This window comes from Ranitomeya imitator, chromosome 4 (genome assembly GCF_032444005.1).
Source record: "Ranitomeya imitator isolate aRanImi1 chromosome 4, aRanImi1.pri, whole genome shotgun sequence".
Lineage (NCBI taxonomy): Eukaryota > Metazoa > Chordata > Amphibia > Anura > Dendrobatidae > Ranitomeya > Ranitomeya imitator.
The window spans coordinates 570,733,658-570,759,545 of record NC_091285.1 but is presented as its reverse complement, the minus strand read 5'-3'; the positions used below and the strand labels follow the sequence as shown (position 1 = coordinate 570,759,545).

Here is a 25,888-nt window from a genome sequence, read left to right as displayed (position 1 = left end):
TGGTCCGGTCCAGCGCCTCCTATCTTCATAGGATGACGTCTTCTTCTTGTCTTCACGCTGCAGCTCCTACGCAGGTGTACTTTGTCTGCCCTATTGAGGGCAGAGCAAAGCACTGCAGTGCACAGGTGCCGGGAAAGGTCAGAAAGGCCCGGCACCTGCGAACTGCAGTACTTTGCTCTGCTTTCAACAGGGCAGACAAAGTACGCCTGCGCCAGAGCCGCAGCGTGAAGACAAGAAGAGGACGTCATCGTAAGAAGATGGGAAGCCCCGGACCGCGATGCCCATCTGATCGGACCGCCCCTGGGTGAGTATAATCTAACCTCTTTTTCTCATCTTTCAGGATACATTGGGGGCTTATCTACAGTATTAAAGAATGCTGTAGATAAGCCCCTGATGCCGGTGGGCTTACCCCATATACGATTTTGGGGGTGACAGGTTCCCTTTAACAACACATTTTGCAAACTTTATACTTATCTCTCCTATTGATTTATGCAAAGATTGTTTTATTTCTATCCCAAACTATACAGAGCATGATTCCCTATTCTTGCAAGAATTACAATATACTTTTTTTTTTTTTTTACAGGACAAAATTTTGAGAGCGAATTTACAGAATTACAAAATGTCTAAGAAGCATCTTATGAAGTTAGCTGTATTTGAGCATTTTCACAGTGACTCAAGATAATAAACATTGTATGTCAGTGTATAAGTGACCCTGATGAAAACAAATGCTGTGATGCCAAAATGATGCATACTCAGGCAGTGGTAAAATGCTCCTTCAAGAGCTTCCAATCTAAAAAGACATTTATAACGCTGCCGCCCAGAAGTTTACAAAGCTGTGACTGAAAAAGATCACAGCAGCACCAAGAAACCAAAGACCAGCACTTCCTGTCAGGCAAAGGAGGAGGAAAGAGCGTCTCTAACGTCAGTTACAAGATATTTTGTTAGTGACAATGTTACTGTAACAAGGATAGCAGATATGTTTAAAAGACAACTCATCGAGCTTGTTGTGAAGGACAGTGTACCATTATCATTATTTGCACGATCAGCTTTTACAGCTCTTAATGGAGAAATAGCTCGCAAATTTGGTGTTTCTCTGGAAAGAGAAAGTATTAGAAAATTAGTGATTGAAGAAGCCCTTAACCAAAAGGAAGATTTTAAAAAGACTCAAGAGACTCTTTGCATTTCTTAAAATGGATGCCTGCACACGTCACAGAGTGAACTACCGTATATACTCGAGTATAAGCCGACCAGAGTATAAGCCGAGACCCCTAATTTTGCCACAAAAACTGGGAAAACTTAATGACTCGAGTATAAGCATAGGGTAGAAAATGCAGCAGCTACTGGTAAATTTCAAAAATAAAAATAGATACCAATAAAAGTAAAATTAATTGAGACATTAGTAGTTTAAGTGTTTTTGAATATTCATATTGAATCAGGAGCCCTATATAATGCTCCATACAGTTTATGATGGGCCCCATAAGATGCTCCATATTAAAATATGCCCCATATAATGCTGAACAAATGTTGATTATGACCCCATAAGATGCTCCATACAGACATTTGCCCCATATAATGCTGCACAAATGCTGATTATGGCCCCATAAGATGCTCCATAGAGATATTTGCCCCATATAATGCTGCACATGGCCCCATAGAGATATTTGCCCCATATAATGCTGCACATGGCCCCATAAAATGCTCCATACAGATATTTGCCCCATATAATGCTGCACATGGCCCCATAGAGACATTTGCCCCATATAATGCTGCACATGGCCCCATAAAAATATTTGCCCCATATAATGCTGCACATGGCCCCATACAGATATTTGCCCCATATAATGCTGCACATGGCCCCATAAGATGCTCCATACAGACATTTGCCCCATATGCTGTTGCTGCAATTAAAAAAAAAAAAAAAGACATACTCACCTCTGAAGCCCCCGGCACTTGCTATATTCACCGGTCCGCGTTCCACACACGGCCGCCACTGTGTCTTCCAAATCCTGTGCACTGACGCTCAGGCACACTAATCGCGTCACCGCGCCCTCTGACCTGAGCAACACTGCAGAGGACAGGGAAGACGCAGCTGCGGCCGTCGGTGGAACGGGGAACAGGTGAATATCGCGCACTGCGTTATACTCACCTGCTCCTGGCACGGTTACAGTAATGAATATGCGGCTCCACCCCTATGGGAGTGGAGTCCGGTCCATATTCATTACTGTAATGAGCGGTACCATGTAACCGCTCAATACAGGAAGAAGCTGCCAGCACCCGGAGAACCAGGGACGTGCAGGGACCGTGCCAGGAGCAGGTGGGTATGATTAGACAGCTGCCGCTCCCCCTTCCCCTGCCGACCCCTGGGTATGACTCGAGTATAAGCCGAGAGGGGCAATTTCAGCCTAAAAAAATGGGCTGAAATTCTCGGCTTATACTCAAGTACATACGGTATTTTGCTATCAACGTTCGATATGCTTGTGAAAACAAAAAAATTGTTACTAAGACACTGGCGTAAAAGATACTAAAGCTCATCACAGCAGCCAGTTTCTCCAGAGCTTAGTGGAAAAATTTCTGCAAGATTATGAACTCAAAAAAGAACAGTTTCTTGCTATTGTAACGGATAACGCTTCAAACATGATAAGTACAATTGAACTGATGAATGAGAATAATGAAGGTGAACAGCAGCTAGAAGAACATTTCACCTTCAGTATGTTGGAGATGGAAGGCCACAGTTCTGTTCCTATAACGGAGGAACAAACAGATATTACTACAGAAGAACAGCAAAATGATTCTTTACAATTAGACGATCTTGCTGAAGCTGCTTCACACCTCTTTCCTATTCATCACATGCGCTGTGTTGTGCACACGCTGCAGCTGGCAATAAGAGATAGTTTGCAAGAGTGACATGCTGGAACTCTGATTAGCAAAGTGAGAAAATTGGCTATTGCTGCCAGAACCCCTAAAATTGATTCCATCTTGAAGAAACGTGCTGGAAAAGGGGCAATAGTGGATCAAGCCACTTGGTGGGGCAGCACCTATTTAATGATTGAGCGATTGCTTGAGCTGAAACCCTACCTTGTAGATATGGACAACCCTCAGCTAACACTACATAAAGGTCAATGGACACAGGTGGCTGAATTGAAGGAATTGCTTCATCACCCATTTACAGTGACTAAAAATTTACAAGCTGAGGATTTACCTCCAGACATTTTTATAAAGGAGTGGAAGAACTTGTTTTGCCTGTCCCAAAGAGGAGGTTTAATCGCAGATGGCATTGCTGCTTCAATGAAACGGAGAGAGACACTGCTATTAGAAAATAAAATTCTTCTGGCAGCTGTTTTTGTGGACCCGAGTCATCGTATATTGCTGGATAATCAACAGCTTACTAAAGGAAAAGAAGCATTGACTGAGGTAGCAGTTAGGATGAGTGGGCTACAGGACGGCCAAGAGCAAGAGGACTCGGGCCCTGTCAGTGATGCTGCTGCTGTTCCTTCATCCTCATCAGATGAGTTTGATTTCCACAAGTATTTGGACGACACGGAGCAGGCAAAGCATTGACGCAGGGAAAAAGATTCCACTCCCATAGAAAACGGATTGACCATATTTCAGCAAAATTTTTTACTTGCTCTCAAAGAATTAGAAGAGTTCAATCGTTCATCAAAACTGACTGTGAACGAGGCAATTCCTTTATACCCTGAAATTGTTAGAGATGTTGCCCATGTGGTTACTGCTTTGCCCCCAACCCAAGCTAGTGTAGAGAGGTTGTTCTCTAGCCTTAAAATAATTAGGTCAGATTTGAGGTAATCTATAAAGGAGGATCTGATGGAGACGATATTATTTCTCAGAACAAATTCAAAGACTGCATAAATGCTATTCAGTAGGTTTTTGTTGAAAACTGTTTTTTCCCACTTACTGCAGAGTGTATAATAAATTGTAACTATGCAAAAAAAATTTTGTTCTAAAGTTGTATTCCAGTAAATATATTTTATGTTCTATCTAAATGGCTTGATTATTGTATCATTATAAAGATTAAAAGCCTGATGTTACCATTTTACTACAATAAATTTATCACTTAAACATGAGCCATGTATGAAGGATTCGGAGTCGTAGAGTTGGAATTGGTATCATGGGAATTGAGGAGTCGGAGGTTTGGCTTATCGACTCCACAGCCCTGACCCCAATGCTAGAGCCAGTCGGCAACAAGGGGCATTCATTATGTGTGGAGGTAAAGAGATTCGGGAAGCTAAATAGGAAAGGGTTCTTCACAGTTAGAGCAGTCAGACTGCAATGCCATCCCACAAGAAGTAGTCATGTAAAAACAGCTGGATGATTTCCCCAGTACACAACATTTTTGGGTATAAATGCCGTAATCTAGTGATACAAAATGTATAACTGGCGAGGAACGGTTGCACTTGATGGCCCATATATGACTATGTAACTACGTATGGCAAGAGGAGGTATCATTTATCTGCACAATTATTTTCCCCCCATCTTTTTCCATTAATACATACGTACGTAAGGCTACGTTCACATTAGCGTTGCGCGCCGGTATGGATTACATACGTTCTTTCTCCATAATTTCACTGTTACTTATTTGCATAGGAGAATTAGGATTTTCTCTACATTTCTCATAAGAATACAAGTCCTATGGATTTCTACAGATTTCAAATGTGCGCAAGACAAAGGCCCACGTCAGCCGTGTATTAGTACAGGTATAAATAGCGGTCTACTCAGTGATTGACAGTCTTCCAAGTATGAATGCGCATGCAGCGACAGCTGTCAATCACTAGTAGTACCGCCCACCGGACTGCTATGCATACAAACACCTGATATAAGAAAAGATATACTGAATCTGTTCCCACAAACCTTTATCTCATGCTGCTCAGCCTCTTCTCTTTATACTGTGCTCTCCACAGATCAGACTGCATGTACAATGGGACAGGTTCCCTAGATTCACATAAAGCACTCAGGCTAGCCTCAAGAAACTCAATGGGCAGCCAGGCCATCAGCCACATACAGGGACTATAAAAAAAGTCTTCAGAAATAGTTTTCCCATGATTCTTTGTATGATTTTTTGTTTTTTTACATACTTACAAAGTGAGTGAGATCCTTGAAGTCCCAGACACAAGCAGCTTATTTTGTCCTTGTAGATTTGCAGCAGAATCGAATCTGCAGCATGTCAATTCTTGAGTTTTTGTAGCAGATTGCACTCATACTAATGAATGGGAAAGATCCGCAACAAAAACAGATGCAAAGAATGTGGCAAAAATATGAACATGAATATTTTACGCAACATTTTTCCTTCCATCACATGAGAATTTGTGGAAGAATTTTCTGCTGCAAATCCTGATCGTGTGCACATACCCCGAAGGTATGTAGACATTTTCTATCCACTGTAGCCACTTACCTCCCAGAGCTGCCTATATAATGAACACAATGCCAATAAGCCCCCACGCCAGCTTCCAGGATCCAGATAAAGGCCACGTAACACAAAGATGTGGTGCTCTGAGGCCAAAGAGCCAGTGAGCTCACAGTCCTGTCTGTACACGGCTGCCATGCATACAGGCCATTCAGTAACACTAAACACCTCAACTTTCTCATGTTGGCATACATAAGTAAAGAAACAAAGAAGAATGATTTCTGACGTCCTCAAGTGCTGGTCTACTGTCAGCTCGGCCATACACGAATAATCACGCCTATCAGTGATCCGCCGTACAGAACCTTCAACACAAAGTCTTTCATTCACCTTCTAAAGTAAAACCAACAGAGAAACAAGTCTGTCAGTAATCACCTCCATGGAGCAGACCGCAAGCTCCAGGACGGAGACAGAAGTCATTTCTCACTACCGCTGGCAAACAAACAAATGTTTTCCATGCCAGGATGTGTTTCCGTCTCCATGACAGAAGCCCTCATGCTGGGCAGCACTGTGCCACTTATCGATAAATGAGAAATAATGAGGTAAGTGATTGTATCCTGCATCACGCTCCATCCGGGGACATTTCATTCCCCTCGCTCTCTGTGTACATGAACACCGTGATCCAAACATCATCCTCACAGAATGTTTTACCAACAGAACTGCCGTATCAATGAAGGTGTTGTCCATCATAATACATTTTCTGATTATTGTTCAGAACTTTGACAATGTGCTGGGAAAAGCATCTGTACCTTCATATTGCAGCCCCGTAAGACCCTCATCTAGAGGATACAAAGGATATGTCTCCTTCTGGAGACTCAGTATGTCTCTGTATCACACTCAGCCCAATGTCTCATTCACCCTGTGGGGGTGAAGGGCGCTTTCACATTGCCACTTGTAAGACCCGGCCTGGAGGGAGCGAACTGCCCCACTACCATCCTGTAGTTCACTCCAAAAACAAAAGCCAATGCCGGGTTTACTTAAACCTGCCTTGGGCAAATAGACCAAACTTACTTTTATTTTGCGCTGAAATCACAGCTATTTCTGTGACTGCAATGCATCCTGGGGGGACACATAGCGACCCTCGCATATAACACCGTTTATTGCCTCACAGTACTTTGTTCACGGGAAAATCACTTTTAGTTCTTCTTCTGACAAGTGCGAATTGTCTGACTCACTTGTTGGCCCGTGTAACTGCAATGACTATTAGTACATAGGGGGAATGAAGCATGGCTGGCATTGGAAACTTTTCTTTGTAAAGTCTTCTTCACATGTCCATTTTTTTTTTAAGGACTGCAAATACTGACAATGTAATAGGTGTAAGGTACGAATAACTGTTTATTTTTTAATAAATGTGTCAAACGGTGTTTTGTATTATTTAAAATAAAGGACTTTATTCTGGATGTGTCTTTTTTACAATATGACTATGGGGTTAGTAATGGATAGGGGCCTTATAGACGCCTCTCCATTACTAACCCCTGGGCTTGTGTCACCAGACAGTACAAAGGTGACATCAACTCCCCAACCCTATCACCCCATTTGCCCTGCCATAGGATAAGTGGGAAGAGCAAGGCTGATCGCCAGATTTGGAGCATCTTATGGATGCTCCCTTTCTGGGGCAGCTAAGCACTGATGTTGGTAGTCTGGGGGGGCAATATCTCTGACCCCTTCCCAGGCTATTAATATCAACCCACAGCTGTCAGTTTAGTCTTTGCTAGTTAGGGTTCTCCTGTAAATTCAATGTCATTTTTTTCTTGGTCCCCCCAAAATTCAACAGGAAAGGCTAAGCAAACAGCAGCGAGTTGTTGTTAATATCCTGGGTATCTTATAGGGTATTGTCCCTTGTCTAAAATTATTAACATCAGCCCCAAGTCCTGGGCATTCCCTCTGCTGGATATGAAAATTGTGCGGGAGCCCAAGCAATTTTATTTTTTTTTTTTATTTAAAGGGAACCGGTCACCCCCAAAATCGACGAAGAGCTAAGCCCACAGCATTAGGGGCTTATCTAAAGCATTCTGGAGTGCTACAGATAAGCTCCCGATGTATCCTGAAAGATAAGAATAAGAGGTTAGATTATACTCACCCAGGGGCGGTCCCGCTGCGGTGGGCGTCTCGGTCCGGTCTGGGGCCACCCATCTTCTTACGATGGTGTCCTCTTCTCGTCTTCACGCTGCGGCTCCGGCGCAGGCTCCGGTTGCAGAATGCTGTAGATAAGCCCCTGATGCTGGTGGGCTTAGCTCATTGTCGATTTTGGAGGTGACAGGTTCCCTTTAATTCTTTATTCAACACAGGAGCGACAGAGTGGGTGCTAAATATAACTCCCATCATTGTCTCCTGGTCGCACTGATCTCACCGTGAGCAGGAGACAATGAGAGCTGCTTTCAGAAGGCAATTCCTGGGATCAGCGTGAACTGTACCTCTTCTTCCCAGGCGCCGGTACACATCACACAGACATACAGATACCCAGATGTGAAATACGGACATACAGACCATGGACAGCACACAGACATCACATATGTACACGGATCATGGATCTCACCAGTACTGGTTTTTCCTGTACAGGAATCACCAGGACGAGTGAAGGAGGCTTAAATGGCAGGCAGCACCACAGAATATGTTCCTCAGGGTAAATATGCTCAAGTAACAATATCCTGGAATTTAAACCTGTAGAATAAATATTCCTCGTATTGTTTTACAAGGTTGGTCTGTTTGTTCAGAAAACAAAACTTGACATATTTTTCTGTCCCAGAGGATTATGGTAATGATGCCTTACAGCATCAAGTCCCCCACATTCATATACACATATATACAAATACACACACACACACACGACTGAATACAATGCCTTTATAAACATGAGTAAAATACATTTATAAAAAAAGAAAATCAATTTCACAAATCAGAAGAGCGCCCATAGCTACATCTCACAAGGGACCAAGTAACTGCCAGACACCAGACAATGAAATTCCTAATGTCTGATCTTTTTTTACCCCTCTATGTGTACGTGCCCATAATCAGGAATTACTGTGGTTCTGACGAAACGTATTTATGCAGCGTCAAACCCGCAGCGGGCAGATGTTACAGCAAAGCAGATGGGATTTCTAGAAATCCCATATCCACTATGCGTCCATGTGTGCCTGCGGATCACCTGCGGATACGGACATGCGGCGCGTCTTTCAGGACTGCAGTATGGGAATTTCTATTGCAGAGACGCCAGTTTCTGCAACAGAAATTTAATCAATAGAATGTATTGGATGCAATAAATCCGAACGGTTCAGTGACCACACATAGATTTACCTGCGTTCAACAGATCGCAGCATTTTGGACACAGCAAAAATATGCTGTGTTCAAATAGCTGCTCCTTCCTGATCGTGGGAACGTGGCCTAACATGATCTGTCAAGTTAAAGTCAGAAGGCCCCATATGCACTCATGATCAGTTGGTTGGCTGACTTTTCCCCGATGTGTATGAGGCATTTACACCTTATGTAAGACACAGAAGATTGCTATATCCAACTAAATCTCTCCAGTAAGTAGCGTTTTAGAATAAAATATAACTTTTAATGAAGCAAAATATAAAATACATAAAGTTCAAGGTGGCAGGACAAACAGAACAAAACAAAACAATATGGTACACACGAAAAAATGCTGGTCTGAATAAATAAGACCTGAGAGACCCGGAGTCCTTTCTCAAATATATGAAAATTACAATTGATGGTATCCTCCAATAACAATGTCTTCAATGCGAATATACAGATGTCCACCTGCTGTATTCATCGGAGGTAGGAAGGGAAATACTGGGGAATCCTGGGTTTAACCCACAATATGCGCAAACAAAAGGACTGAAATCAATACAGCAAGTTAAGTAGGACTAGCACAAGATGTGGCTTTTCTTATGTCCGACCTAAATCATTGCATCAGTTTAACAAGTTTGCGCACTGAGTATCAGATATTGCCAACATGGCTGACCACGCAATCAAACCTGCATGTGTATTTGAGAGAGGATTCAGGGTCTGCCAGGTATTGCTTACTCAGACCAACATTTTTTCATGTGTACCACATTGTTTTGCTTGTCCTGGCACCTTGCACTTTATGTGTTTTATACTTTGCACCTTGTGTTCAACTGCACAAGCAGAAAAGAGTTTCATGAAGCTCATGACGCACAGATCCTGTGCCGAAACACTCAGGACTGAGCAGTTGATAGGTGATTTTTCCACATCACACACATCAGTATTTCCCAGTATTGTGATCCGGCCTGGTCTATCAATCCATAGCCGAGCTTCCATTGCACCATAAGGCTATGTTCACATGTTGCGTTTTTTTTTCCTGCAGGCAAAGCCTGCTCTCTTGGCAGTAAAGAAGCTGCTTACAAAAATGAGGTTTTGCTGAGTTTTTGCACTTACTCATTGGGTGAAAAAGCACTGCAAAAACACTTAAAAAGACGCTGAAAGAAGTGACATGTTGCAGTTTTCAGAAACACAGCAGCTTTCCAATTCAGCCAGGAAAAAGAAAAAAAAACACAATGAGTGTGCGTGAGATTTCTGAAATCTAATAGGCTTTGGTGGTACTGTAGAAAATGCAGCTTAAAATTTGTATTAAAAAAAATCAAGAAAAAACGTAACTTGTGAACATAGCCTTAGGAGATGTGCAAACACGGAGGATATTGTGCAAGTGAAACTGCATTTTGTACAGTTCAAGATATGATCATATTGTGTTCGGGCCACACGTCAGTGGCTCCGTCGGGGCTTCCATCTACAGCGCTGAAAAACAGGATTCAGGTGGAAACCCCAATTGGGCCAATGACTTTAATGAAGCAGATGGAGCCACTTTGCACGCTTGACTGGCATACTTTCGGCAATGTCTGAGGGGCACACATGCAAGATCAACTGCACTTTTGTGCCAGTTTCAAGAAGGCAGAGACTGACGAAACAGAGAACAGAACACAAAGTGACTCATTAAAGTCAACAGCCACAATGGCAGTCTCAACCAAATCGCGTTTTTCAAGGCTTTAAAGCCCCAACAAAGCAACGGACATGTAGCCAAACACAATATGACCACAGTCTAAGTGTTCATGAACATGAGACTTTATTGTTTTACAGCACTTTGTTGTGACTCCAGTATGCAGATTCTACAGGTGAAACATTTATTTTACAGTCCGGCCCAAAGTTTGGACACACCTTCTCATTTAAAGATTTTTCTGTATTTTCATGACTATGAAAATTGTACATTCACACTGAAGGCATCAAAACTATGAATTAACACATGTGGAATTATATACCGTATATACTCGAGTATAAGCCAACCAGAGTATAAGCCGACCTCCCTAATTTTGCAACAAAAAACTGGGAAAACTTATTGACTCGAGTATAAGCCTAGGTTGGAAAATGCAGCAGCTACCGGTAAATGTCAAAAATATAAATAGATACCAATAAAAGTAAAATTAATTGAGACATCAGTAGGTTAAGTGTTTTTGAATATCCATATTGAATCAGGAGCCCCATATAATGCTCCATACAGTTCATGATGGGCCCCATAAGAAGCTCCATACAAAATATGCCCCATATAATGCTCCATAAAATTTATGATGGGCCCCATAAGATGCTCCATAATAAAATATGCCCCATATAATGCTGCACAAATGCTGATTATGGCCCCATAAGATGCTCCATATAACAATGTGCCACATGTAATGCTCCATGCAGCTCATTATGGCCCCATAGATGTTCCACATAACAATGTGCCACATATAATGCTCCATGCAGTTCATTATGGCCCAATAAGATGCTCCATATAACATTGTGCCACATATAATGCTGCTGCAATAAAAAAAATTAAAAAATTACATACTCACCTCTCATCGCTGCCCACTGCTCCTCAGCGTCCCGTCTCTCCGCAGTGACTGTTCAGGCAGAGGGCGGCGCACACACTAAGACGTCATCGCGCCCTCTGACCTGAACAGTCACTGCAGAGAACGCAGAAGACGGGGTGGCGGTGGAACGAAGAAAGGTGAATATGAAGTACTCACCTGCTCCAGGCACTGTCCCTGGCAGCTTCTCCCGGACAGATGGTCTCTGGGCGCGGCAGCTTCTTCCTCTGTTCAGTGGTCACTGGTACCGCTCATTACAGGAATGAATATGCGGCTCCACCCCTATGGGAGTGGAGTCCATATTCATTACTTTAATGAGCGGTACCAGGTGACCGCTGAACAGGGGAGGAAGCTGCCGGCGCCGGAGACTGCGTCAGGAGCAGGTGAGTATGTGACAGTCGTCGCTCCCCCTCACCCGCCGACCCCCCCGCCTTCCATAACTCGCGTATAAGCCGAGAGGGGCACTTTCAGCCCATTTTTGTGGGCTGAAAATCTCAGCTTATACTCCAGTATATATGGTACTTAACAAAAAAAGTGTGAAACAACTGAAATTCTGTCTTATATTCTAGGTTCTTCAAAGTAGCTACCTTTTGCTTTGATGACTGCTTTGCACACTCTTGGCATTCTCTTGATGAGCTTCAATGGTTTTCACTTCACAGGCGTGCCCTGTCAGGTTTAGTAAGTGGGATTTCTTGCCTTATAAATGGGGTTGGGACCATCAGTTGTGTTGTGCAGAAGTCTGGTGGATACACAGCTGATAGTCCTACTGAATAGATTGTTTGAATTTGTATTATGGCAAGAAAAAAGCAGCTAAGTAAAGAAAAACGAGTGGCCATCATTACTTTAAGAAATGAAGGTCAGTCAGTCCGAAAAATTGGGCAAACTTTGAAAGTGTCCCCAAGTGCAGTGGCAAAAACCATCAAGCACTACAAAGAAACTGGCTCACATGAGGACCGCCCCAGGAAAGGAAGACAAAGAGTCACCTCTGCTTCTGAGAATAAGTTTATCTGAGTCACCAGCCTCAGAAATCGCAGGTTAACAGCAGCTCAGATTAGAGACCAGGTCAATGCCACACAGAATTCTAGCAGCAGACAAATCTCTACAACAACTGTTAAGAGGAGACTTTGTGCAGCAGGCCTTCATGGTAAAATAGCTGCTAAGAAACCACTGCTAAGGACAGGCAACAAGCAGAATAGACTTGTTTGGGCTAAAGAACACAAGGAATGGACATTAGACCAGTGGAAATCTGTGCTTTGGTCTGATGAGTCCAAATTTGAGATCTTTGGTTCCAACCACTGTGTCTTTGTGCGAGGCAGAAAAGGTGAACAGATGGACTCTACATGCCTGGTTCCCACCGTGAAGCATGGAGGAGGTGGTGTGATGGTGTGGGGGTGCTTTGCTGGTGACACTGTTGGGGATTTATTCAAAATTGAAGGCATACTGAACCAGCATGGCTACCACAGCATCTTGCAGCGGCATGCTATTCCATCCAGTTTGCGTTTAGTTGAACCATCATTTATTTTTCACCAGGACAATGACCCCAAACACACCTCCAGGCTGTGTAAGGGCTATTTGACAAAGAAGGAGAGTGATGGGGTGCTACGCCAGATGACCTGGCCTCCACAGTCACCAGACCTGAGCCCAATCGAGATGGTTTGGGGTGAGCTGGTCCGCAGAGTGAAGGCAAAAGGGCCAACAAGTGCTAAGCATCTCTGGGAACTCCTTCAAGATTGTTGGAAGACCATTCCCGGTGACTACCTCTTGAGCTCATCAAGAGAATGCCAAGAGCAAAAGGTGGCTACTTTGAAGAACCTAGAATATAAGACATATTTTCAGTTGTTTCACACTTTTTTGTTAAGTATATAATTCCACATGTGTTAATTCATAGTTTTGATGCCTTCAGTGTGAATGTACAATTTTCATAGTCATGGAAATACATAAAAACCTTTATATGAGAAGGTGTGTCCAAAACTTTTGGTCTGTACTGTACATGCATCACGTGTAACATAAGGGAAAAATCACATTCAGTTTTGTTGTGGTTCTTGATATGTTTTTGATTACAAAGTACTCTAAAAAAGCTGCTCTGTCATTCGTCATCTCTTTTTACTGTTTGTCGGTCTCAAGTTTCACCTAAAAATGGGTAAAGCATTTAAAATAAAAAGAAAAAGGAGAGTGCAGTTACCATTGTGAGAATCCATGCTTCCACCTCGGCTTACAGCACATGCCTCCGCACCCACACACCAGTACATCTTCAGTCACCAGCTTGTAGGCGCTGGAAGGCTTCAATATCAAACCACTCAGAAACTTTCTTGCTAAAAATGTCCATCTGTCAGAAAAGAAGAGAATTTCTGTTAATAATATGCCCAAATTTATAAAAGTGGCACTTGTCCTTCTAGTTACCGCAGTCACAAACAAGAGCTAAAAAGTCTCAAAGGATCAAAAAAAACATGCAAAGATGGCAAAAAGTAAGACAAATGTAAGAGTAATGCATCATGGAGCAAATATGACGAGACATGTCTACTTCACAGGGAGGAACAGATCTAATTATTAGCAAGGAACGTGCTTAATGGCTATAGATTGCAGCTTCCAGGAGCACGCCAATCAATTATTCATGACCGTAGTTCTAGCTGGTTGGGAGCAGAGAAAAGCTGGTCACGTTCAAGGTTAAGTGCTCTATCACCTACATTTACCCTATTTAATAAGCAAACTCAGCCAATTCATATTTATCACAAAATCATTAAAAGGGGCAACCCGTCTCCGTTCACTTCCGCAGCGGTACAGCAAGAAATGTCCTATTCTGATAAAATGGGACCGGTACGCTTGCCGGCCGATAGGACGTCACTGACCCAGCTCACCTGTTCAAGTGGAAGTGAGCAGAAAAGGAAAACCCCTTTATTGTCAACCCCCCCCCCCCCCAAAAAAAGTGAACATCACCTTCCATAAAAGGCTGTATGATAGACTGAGTCTTTGACACAAAAAGGGTTTGACCCCTTCCCTGCACGGTCCTATACAGGAAAGTGCTGGATAGCGGTGGAACCGTCCTCAATCATGAGAACCCCAGTGAAAGTCCTGAAATGATTACCGCTGAGCCATCGGATATAATGCTGCAGGCGACAAACCATTCTGTAATGGACGCCCACTGCACTGCTAATCGTCTGGTAATAAATACTTAGGACGCCCATGTGTGTTAGATTAAAATCTACCAAAACTGTCTTTTTCAGTGCGATGGATGACCATCTAATGTGTATTGGGCATCGGGAAAGAAAAAGGTTTGGCCCCATTCGATTGCAATGTCCAATCCTTTTTTTTCATAAAAGATAAGTCCCCCCAGAAGGTCTCATAGCAGCTTACTTCTCTCTTCCCATTGAAAACATGGCGCACATCCTGAATATAACCATGCATATGTGTGTGGTTCGGGCGATCGCCTATGCCTAAACGCCAGCTGCCTGAAGTGTATATCCAAGAAAAAGAAAAAAGGACCTCCGCACAGCTGCAACAACTTAGATCGCCATGTCAGATAACCAGAAAATACAGAAGGTCCCTTCCGACAAACTCGGTGGTGCAGTGTCCAAAGAAAACAAGACGATAAATATCCAAATGCAGAAAAAGAGAGAGGAACGCACTCACCGATCAGGTAAAATCCAATCCTTTATTCAAGCATGGACAGTCTTAGCAGGGAGGGGAGTGGAGGATGACGGACGGCGGCCGTTTCGCGCTGACGAGCGCTTCTACGGGTCCGTAGAAGCGCTCGTCAGCGCGAAACGGCCGTCGTCCGTCATCCTCCACTCCCCTCCCTGCTAAGACTGTCCATGCTTGAATAAAGGATTGGATTTTACACGATCGGTGAGTGCGTTCCTCTCTCTTCTTCTGCATTTTGATGTCTGAAGTGTATGTGTACAATTACTCAGTTTTGAGTGTCCATGTACCCCATTACTTGTCAAATGCATACACACTCATTGAAGAAGGGGATAAGCCAGAACAAATGATCAGGCATGTTGAATACTAACATGTCCAATCCCTCACCCAACATGTGCTGCAGTTAGGACACCCTCAAACCCATTAAACGGTCAGCTAATCGCAGCAATTACCAGTTGATGTTCACCTACAGGCGAGTTCACACACACATGCTTTAGCTCTGTGCGAGTCAGAACATCACACAGACCAATGCAAGTCAAGGGCAAAACTCAGATGAACAACTTTCCATACAGACGTGAGGTTTGTGTGGGATAAATGTAGTGTGCAAAAAAAAAAAAAAAAAGAACAAAAGATATGGAGGACATGTGGCATTTGTTTTTTTATGGATCCATTCCGAAAAGAACACTGAGAAAACGGATATCAATAAGATGTCAAAAACAAAAATACAGACTACAAATGGCTATTTTCGGACATATGTAACACTCACAGATGAACCCCTTTTTTGGGACCCAAAAAGTTTTTTTTTTTTATATGCTCGTCTGAACTTGGCCAGATATATGGCCACCTTTACTTACTCCCTCATACAAGCAAATGCACAGCTCAGAGGAATCCGACTCCCTCAGTACTGCTTATATCTGCCGCACCCAAGCTGAGGCCAATTCTTTTCCCCACGCCAACATACACAAGTAGCTGTCTCGACATATTAGACTGTGGGCTGCTGAGGGTGTACGCTGCTGAGGGTGTACGCTGTGCTTTCCTTTAGTATTGTTAGTTGTGACAGAAGAGCACACATGGCGCCTCACCGCACACCCAGAAAGCAGCCATGCTTCCTCATACCTTGGTTTCAGATTCCACAATGAGGCAACGGGGCCGTTTAGTGAAGCACCCTTAGAATAGTAACTTTACACGTTATTTTTCTAATGTTATTGCTGAGCCACTAAGAAGGTTGACCTGTCTATCTAGATCCGTCAGAATTTTACACTTTGCTTTACAATGTATGAAACTCATGGTAGACATCTAGCACAAATACAAAGGATCTATTTCACGGGGAATGGCAGCCACTGCGGGGTTCTGCAGATCAGCTGCTATCGAAATGAATCTTGTGTACCTGGCAGCGACAGCTACACACTGAATGAAGCAGCGCAGGGCAGCACCGCTCAACATTCACATCTGGACACTGGAAGAGCTAGTAACAGCCGATGGGTGGGGTTGCCAGGAGTAGGACCCCCACTGATCTGGTATTCATGACTTTAAAGGGACACTGTCACCTGAATTTGGAGGGAACAATCTTCAGCCATGGAGGCGGGGTTTTTGGGTGTTTGATTCACCCTTTCCTTACCCGCTGGCTGCATGCTGGCTGCAATATTGGATTGAAGTTCATTCTCTGTCCTCCATAGTACACGCCTGCGCAAGGCAAGATTGCCTTGTGCAGGCATGTACTACGGAGGACAGAGAATGAACTTCAATCCAATATTGTAGCCAGCGGGTAAGGAAAGGGTAAATCAAAAACCCCAAAACCCCGCCTTCATGGCTGAAGATTGTTCCCTCCAAATTCAGGTGACAGTGTCCCTTTAATTAAAGGCTAGGCCATCAATGTTATATACCCCAATAACCCCCTTAAGCAATATACTCACAAGGGTCGTTGGACAGCAATATTTCAGTAATGACTAGTGATGAGCGAATATACTCGTTACTCGAGATTTCCCGAGCATGCTCGGGTTACCTCCGAGTATTTTTTAGTGCTTGGAGATTTAGTTTTCATCGCCGCAGCTGAATGATTTACAGCTACTAGCCAGCTTGATTACATGTGGGGATTCCCTAGCAACCAGGCAACCCCCACATGTACTTATGCTGGCCAAAAGCTGTAAATCATTCAGCTGAGGCGATGAAAACTAAATCTCCGAGCACTAAAAAATACTCGGGAGGACACCCAAGCATGCTCGGGAAAACCCAAGCAACGAGTACACTCGCTCAGCACTAGTAATGACATAACCTGTCATCTGAAAAATGCTTTTAACCTGCAGGTATGGGGTTAATCTACAGGTCAAAGGAACCTGTCAGGCTCCTTGTGCCCCCAGAACCATCAGCAGTTGGGTCTGTGTATATAATTCCCCTGCTAACAGTTCCTGTTCTACATGGTAACACAAAACCCAAAGAATACATTAAATAAAAACACATCACACAATATTGTGGAAGAATAATGGCCGTGGTGTTTATTTAGGGTAACCAAATAGTCTTTATAAATAATAAATTAATAGCTAACATAGCAATAAAGTAAACTTCAAATAATCCAATCCACCCAGAGACCTGGGTAATTTTCCCCTCAAATAAAACATGACAATAGGGAACAATAAATATTGGGGAAGGGAGGGTGGGATCCTTTCTTCTTAAAGGGAACCTGTCACCCCATTTTTTCAGATTGAGATAAAAATACTGTTAAATAGGGGCTGCGCTGTGTGTTACTATAGTGTATGTAGTGTACCCTGATTCCCCACCTATGCTGCGAAATACATTACCAAAGTCGCCGTTTTTGCCTGTCAATCAGGCTGGTCAGGTCAGGTGGGCGTGGTGACATCGCTGTTTCTTCCCCAGCTTTCCGTTGGTGGCGTAGTGGTTAGCGCATGTCCAAGTGCCAAATCCACTGCGTGCAGGTGAAGAAAAAGCGCGCGATCTGCGCTATTACCCTTGTCATCGGTGGGGGCGGCCATCTTCCTGAGGCCGCGCGTGCGCAGATGGAGTGCTCTGCTGCACGGGGCTTCAGGAAAATGGCCGCGGGATGCCGCGCGTGCGCAGATGGAGATCGCGGCGACCATTTTCCCAAAGCCGAGTTTGCATCTCGGCTTCAGGAAAATCGCCGCCGCGATCTCCATCTGCGCGGCCATTTTCCTGAAGCCCCGTGCAGCAGAGCACTCCATCTGCGCACGCGCGGCCTCAGGAAGATGGCCGCCCCCACCGATGACAAGGGTAATAGCGCAGATCGCGCGCTTTTTCTTCACCTGCACACAGTGGATTCGGCACTTGGACATGCGCTAACCACTACGCCACCAACGGAAAGCTGGGGAAGAAACAGCGATGTCACCATGCCCACCTGACCTGACCAGCCTGATTGACAGGCAAAAACGGCGACTTTGGTAATGTATTTCGCAGCATAGGTGGGGAATCAGGGTACACTACATACACTATTGTAACACACAGCGCAGGCCCTATTTAACAGTATTTTTATCTCAATCTGAAAAAATGGGGTGACAGGTTCCCTTTAAGAGATGAATGGCATAACTGGCCAAAAACAGGGCTTTTATAGATAAAATCTTTCCTTTTTTTTTATGAAGCAGCCAATCAAAATCCATAAAAATGCACCAAAAGCAACTAGTTACAACTGGAATAAATCTGCTAGTGACTCCACAGCTTACTGACCTTTTGATGCAGTACAAACACAAACACCATGGCAAATTGTTTAATTAGGGTCTGTGTTCCCATGAGACCCCCATCTATATTTATTTTTGGGGGAGGGCTACCATTACACATAAACAGCTCTTTAGAAAGAGTATTTCCAAAGTCCATTTATGATATGTAAGTGAGGGCTTTGACTAGTCAATAGGGAGTTAGTTGCCCCAGACTAGTCAGCCCACTTAGATGTTATCACGCCCCTGTGGGTGTGATAACATAACAAGCGCTGGCATCATCGCAAGTGCCATACTTACCTCACACATGCCCACGGCTTCTTGCCCTCGCATCATTGATCATCTGAAGTCCGGCGTACTCATCGTGGCATCAGAGAGATGCACTGCGCATGATCACAAGTCTCCTGCACTGCCGATCACGCGCAGTGCGCCTCTATAAAGCCGGGACACGTACACCCGTCCTCAGAGGATCAATAATGGGCGGTGAAAAAGCCTTGTGCATGCATGAGGCAAGTATAGTGCTAGCGATGACGCCGGCGCTTGTAAGTTATGTTATCATACCCACAGGGGCGTGATAACATCTAAGTGGGCCGACTAGTCTGGGGACACCAACTCCCCATCGACTAGTCAAAGATCTGTTTGTGTGTAACATAACACAGGGACTGTTTGCAGGGAAATTAGATCTGCAGACCCAACTGTTGGCGGTTCTGGGGGCACGGGGGACCAGACAGGTTTCCTTTATTAGCATTGTGAAAATGCCTGGTGCCAACAGAGTTCCAGTTTCAGTCACCGCTCTGTGTATAGACTATGGCGGCTGTAACCGCGTCTCCGGCACTGACTGACTGCAGCTCAGACCCATTACTTTCAGACTCTCCCTTCACTGAGATAGGATATGGTGGCGGCTACTGATAAGATGCTGTGTAAGGCTACTTTCACACATCAGGTTTTTGCCATCAGGCACAATCCGGCAAGTTTTGAAAAAAATGGATTTGCTTTTTTTTTTTCCCCCGATCTGTTTTTTTTTTTTCATAGAGTTGTATTAGCGCCGGATTGCGCCTGATGGCTACACATTTCATCCGTTTTTTGCCGGATGCCTCTAAAATTAGTTTTCTGGCAGCCGGAGAAAACATTCATAGGTATCGTTTTTTCTGTCCGGCGAAAAACGCCAAGCAATGGTTCCAGCAATAAACGGATGAAACGGACATTTGAAATGATGAATCCGGTCTCCGATTCTCCATACAATCATGCACAATCTCTCTCTCTCTCATCCATCACATCAGTTTGTCACTATTTGCGACGGATGCGCTTTTTCAAAACTTTGCTGGATTTTGCCTGAAAGTAGCCTAAGATGGAGGAGGCAGCATCTCTGTCTCTAGCTGCTCCCATCCTACACAGAATCTTATCAGCCGCTGCCATCTCCTCTCTCAGTGATGGGAAGGTCCTAACCGAATACAGATTTTACCTCAGAATTGAGAATTATGATAATGACTGATCAATTCTGGCAGAGAAAGAAGCAGATCTCTGATAAGATGTATTACAAGGTTGCTTATTTTTACGTGTACTATTGATTTACAAGATAAAAATTAAAACAACGGTTACTCTTTAACCGATAGTGTGGTATCTCTAATGCATGTTCCCTTCCGCCAGTATTATACTTACCAGCCGCCATCTTCAGATCTTACTGGTGCTGCGCCGATCCCAATCCGCCATCTTCTGGCAGCTCCCAACTGACCAGAAGTCAGAGGTAACGGTCACATGTCAGTGTCAGTCTATGGGACCCTCGTTCTGGCCTAATTCGGGCTCTCACAGACTTAGGCCGGCGTCACACTCAGCGTATAAAAATACGGTCCGTAATTTACGGCCGTAATACGCAGAAAAGTCCCCAAAATAGTGGTCCGTATGTCCTCCGTAGGCAGGGTGTGTCAGCGTATTTTGGGCATGGCATCCTCCGTATGTAATCCGTATTGCATCCGTACTGCGAGATTTTCTTGCAGGCTTGCAAAACCGACATACGGACATATAATGGATCCATGTTCTCAAAAAATCATAAAAACATATATACTGTCTATATATGTATGTCATTGAGATATATATATATATATATATATATATATATATATATATATATATATATATATATATATATATATATATATATATATATATATCTATCTATCTATCTATCTATCTATCTATATACTTCAGCGCGTTATAACAGAAAGCCGGTAATTCAATTGCCGGCTTTTGCTATCTCCTTCCGCCAGAGTAGTAAAGCCAGTGACTGAGGACAGATATTAATAGCCTGGAGAGGGTTTCCAGGAAAGTTCCCAGGCTCGAGTTCATATGAGGACATCCAGCAGAGGGCGCATCACCGCGAATGAAGGTAACTACAGGTCATTGACCTACATTACCTTCATTCCCCGGGGTTTTACAGGCAGGAGCACAGCTGCATTATAGCAGAGCTCCTGCCTGTAAAAATTTTTAACCTTTTCAGATGGATTTACATCGTGGGACGTTACAGATCATCGGAAGGTATGTATATTGTTGGTTTATTATGTTTCCTTTGTTACAGAGCGAGGGTCTTCAGGTGGATTGAGAGAACAATAAAATATTCAAACAAACGGTGTGTTTATTTCATTAAAATAATTTTTAATAATGTGAGTTTTTTTTTACCATTTCATGCTATTGGATTAATAATGGATAGGTGTCAGAATTGACGCCTCTCCATTATTAATTTGGCTTAATGTCACCTTACAATAGCAAGGTGACATTAACCCTTCATTACCCCATATCCCACCGCTACACGGGAATGGGAAGAGAGTGGCCAAGTGCCAGAATAGGCGCATCTTCCAGATGTGCCTTTTCTGGGGTGGCTGGGGGCAGATGTTTTTAGCCGGGGGGGGGGCCAAAAACCGTGGACCCTTTCCAGGCTATTAATATCTGCCCTCAGTCACTGGCTTTACTACTCTGGCGGAGAAAATTGCGCGGGAGCCCACGCCAATTTTTTCGGCCATTTAACCCTTAAATTTAATAGCTAGAGCGCCCAAATTTTGCACATACACACTACTAACATTAGTAGAGTGGAATATGCAAAAAAATGGGGATATGAGATGGTTTACTGTATGTAAACCATGTCTCATATGTCGGGTTTAGGAAGGAGATACCAAAATCGGCAATTGAATTACAAGCTTTAAAGCTATCTATCGCTGTATGAAATTATATATATATATATATACACACTAGCTGAAGAGCCCGGCGTTGCCTGGGCATAGTAAATATCTGTGGTTAGTTATAGCACCTCACTTCTCTTATTTTCCCATCATGCCTCTCATTTTCCCCCTCACACCTCATTTTCTCCCTCACTCCTCTCATTTTCTCCCTCACTCCTCTCATTCCCCCCTAACACTTGTCATTTCAACCTCACATCTGTCATTTTCTGATCACTCCACTATTTTTCCTCACTCCTCTCATTTTGCACTCACACCTTTTCATTTTCACCTCACACCTCTCATTTTCACCTTATATACATGTTTGTCATCTCCCTTATATATAGTATATATCTGTATGTCATCTCCTGTATATAGTATATACCTGTATGTCATCTCCCCTGTATATAGTATATACCTGCTGTGTGTCATCTCCCCTATATATAATATATACCTGAATGTCATCTCCTATATATAGTATATACCTGTGTGTCATCTCCCCTGTATATAGTATATATCTCTGTGTCATCTCCTCCTGTATATAGTATATACCTGCATGTCATCTTCTATATATAGCATATACCTGTATGTCATCTCCTACAGGTATATACTATATACAGGAGGTCATCTGCTCCTGTATATAGTATATACCTGTGTGTCATCTCCTCCTGTATATAGTATATACCTGTATGTCATCTCCTCCTGTATATATATGTACCTGTATGTCATCTCCTCTATATAGTATATAACTGTGTGTCATCTCCCCTGTATATAGTATATACCTGTGTGTCATCTCCTCCTGTATTAGACCTCGTTCACACGTTATTTGCTCAGTATGTAGATAGGGGCAAAATTGTTTGGTGAATTGGAATGCGCGGGGTTAAAATTTCGCCTCACAATATAGCCTATGACGCTCTCGGGGTCCAGACGTGTGACTGTGCAAAATTTTGTGGCTGTAGCTGCGACGGTGCAGATGCCAATCCCGGACATACACACACACACATTCAGCTTTATATAGTAGACTAGCTGAAGAGCCCGGCGTTGCCTGGGCATAGTAAATATCTGTGGTTAGTTATAGCACCTCACTTCTCTTATTTTCCCATCACGCCTCTCATTTTCCCAATCACATCTCTCATTTTCTCCCTCACACCTCTCATTTTCTCCCTCACTCCTCTCATTCCCCCCTAACACTTGTCATTTCGACCTCACATCTGTCATTTTCTGACCACTCCACTATTTTTCCTCACTCCTCTCATTTTGCACTCACACCTTTTCATTTTCACCTCACACCTCTCATTTTCAACTCATCACCTCAGTATGTACATGTTTGTCATCTCCCTTATATATAGTAGACATCTGTATGTCATCTCCTGTATATAGTATATACCTGTATGTCATCTCCCCTGTATATAGTATATACCTGCTGTGTGTCATCTCCCCTATACATAGTATATACCTGAATGTCATCTCCTTCTATATATAGTATATACCTGTATGTCATCTCCTCCTGTATATAGTATATACCTGTGTGTCATCTCCCCTCTATAAAGTATATATCTGTGTGTCATCTCCTCCTGTATATAGTATATACCTGCATGTCATCTTCTATATATACAGTAGAATATACCTGTATGTCATCTCCTCCTGTATATAGTATATACCTGTAGGTCATCTGCTCCTGTATATAGTATATACCTGTGTGTCATCTCCCCTCTATAAAGTATATATCTGTGTGTCATCTCCTCCTGTATATAGTATATACCTGCATGTCATCTTCTATATATACAGTAGAATATACCTGTATGTCATCTCCTCCTGTATATAGTATATACCTGTATGTCATCTCCTCCTGTATATAGTATATACCTGTGTGTCATCTCCCCTCTATAAAGTATATATCTGTGTGTCATCTCCTCCTGTATATAGTATATACCTGCATGTCATCTTCTATATATACAGTAGAATATACCTGTATGTCATCTCCTCCTGTATATAGTATATACCTGTATGTCATCTCCTCCTGTATATATGTACCTGTATGTCATCTCCTCCTCTACATAGTATATACCTGTGTGTCATCTCCCCTGTATATAGCATATATCTGTGTGTCATCTCCTCCGTTATTAGACCTCGTTCACACGTTATTTGCTCAGTATTTTTCCCTCAGTATTTGTAAGCTAAATTGGCAGCCTGATAAATCCCCAGCCAACAGGAAGCCCTCCCCCTGGCAGTATACATTAGCTCACATATACACATAATAGACAGGTCATGTGACTGACAGCTGCCGTATTTCCTATATGGTACATTTGTTGCAGTTAGTCTGCTCATTAATCAGATTTTTATTTTTGAAGGATAAAACCAGACTTGTGTGTGTTTTAGGGCGAGTTTCATTTGCCAAGTTGTGTGTGTTGAGTTGCGTATGGCGACATGCATGTAGCGACTTTTGTGAGAGGAGTTTTGTGTGGCAACATGCGTGTAGCAACTTTTTGTGTGTCGAGTTGCATATGACAGGTTAGTGTAGCAAGTTGTGTGCAGCAAGTTTTGCGCATGGCGAGTTTTGCGCGTGGTTAGTTTTATGTGTGGTGCCTTTTGAGTATGTGCAAGTTTTGTGTGAGGCAACTTTTGCATGTGTTGCAACTTTTGTGCATGTGGCAATTTTTCCGCGTGTGCAAGTTTTGCGTGTGGCGAATTTTCCATGAGGTGAGTTTTGCACTTGTGGCGAGTTTTGCAAGAGCCTAGTTTTTGCATGTGGCGAGTTCTGCGCGTGGCGAGTTTTGAGTAGCGACTTTTGTGTTTTGACTTTTATCTGGCGAGGTTGGTGTATTTGTGGTGAAATGTGTGCTGAGGGTAATATGTGTTCAAGCACGTGGTAGTGTGTGGCGCATTTTGTGTGTGTGTTCATATCCCCGTGTGTGGTGAGTATCCCATGTCGGGGCCCCACCTTAGCAACTGTATGGTATATACTCTTTGGCGCCATCGCTCTCATTCTTTAAGTCCCCCTTGTTCACATCTGGCAGCTGTCAATTTGCCTCCTACACTTTTCCTTTCATTTTTTCCCATTATGTAGATAGGGGCAAAATTGTTTGGTAAATTGGAAAGCGCGGGGTTAAAATTTCACCTCACAACATAGCCTATGACGCTCTTGGGGTCCAGACGTGTGACTGTGCAAAATTTTGTGGCTGTAGCTGCGACGGTGCAGATGCCAATCCCGGACATACATACACACACACACACACACATTCAGCTTTATATATATACTAGATGGCAGCCCGATTCTAAAGAATCGGGAGTCTAGAATCCATATATACTTTATTTATTCAAATGTAAGAATAATACAATTAATAAATAATAGTAAGAAAGAACAAAAATAATAGGCAGTATATGGAGAAAACACCAAACAAAAGTTCAAAATTGTTGTGAAAATGTCACTGAACCACTTCACAACTAAATATATATAGTTTTGGTAAATGGTATTATCATTTTTTTGACGAAATTCGGCAGGAGCTTGAAGAGCAACGCCACTGGGCCCGCCTCCACGCAGTAGAAACTTGCTGTGAGGTAAAAATTCAAAAATCACACCAAAATGGCGGGCGGAGTGTGTCACAGTACGGCACGTTTCTGATTGGTCGCCCGCAGCAGGCGGCAACCAATCAGACACTGTTGACGTCACTTATCTCCGGACATTAGCTCCGGACATTAGCTCCGGACATTAGCTCCGGACATTAGCTCCGGACATAGCCACGGAAGTTGGCACAAATTGCAGGAAGTAGTATTCTAGGCAATTATATATTAGATAGATTATATATATATATATATACACACACACACATACCTATTCTATGTGTACACATTTATTCTACCTATTCTATTGTAAGCTGTCAGTGTGATTTTACAGTACACCGCACTGAATTGCCGGCTTTTCTCTCTAACAGCGCTGCGTATTTCTCGCATGTCACACTGCTGGTCCGTGTGTAATCCGTATTTTTCTGGCCCCCATAGACTTTCATTGGCGGATTTTTTGCGCAATACGGTGACAAACGCAGCATGCTGCGATTTTCTACGGCCGTAGAAGACCGTATAATACGGATC

At 43.2% G+C, this 25,888-nt stretch overlaps 1 protein-coding gene across 3 annotated transcripts in view; it reads right to left on the bottom strand.

The window, feature by feature from the left end:
• Nucleotides 1–25,888, bottom strand: part of LRRK1 (leucine rich repeat kinase 1) — a 145,463-nt gene that overhangs the window by 102,656 nt on the left and 16,919 nt on the right. For all 3 annotated transcript variants that reach the window (XM_069766321.1, XM_069766322.1, XM_069766323.1), the window contains exon 2: nt 13,460–13,603. In XM_069766321.1, coding sequence (XP_069622422.1) covers nt 13,460–13,526 — 67 coding nt within the window. In that variant the 5' untranslated portion in view covers nt 13,527–13,603. The remainder of the gene's footprint in view (nt 1–13,459; nt 13,604–25,888) is intronic.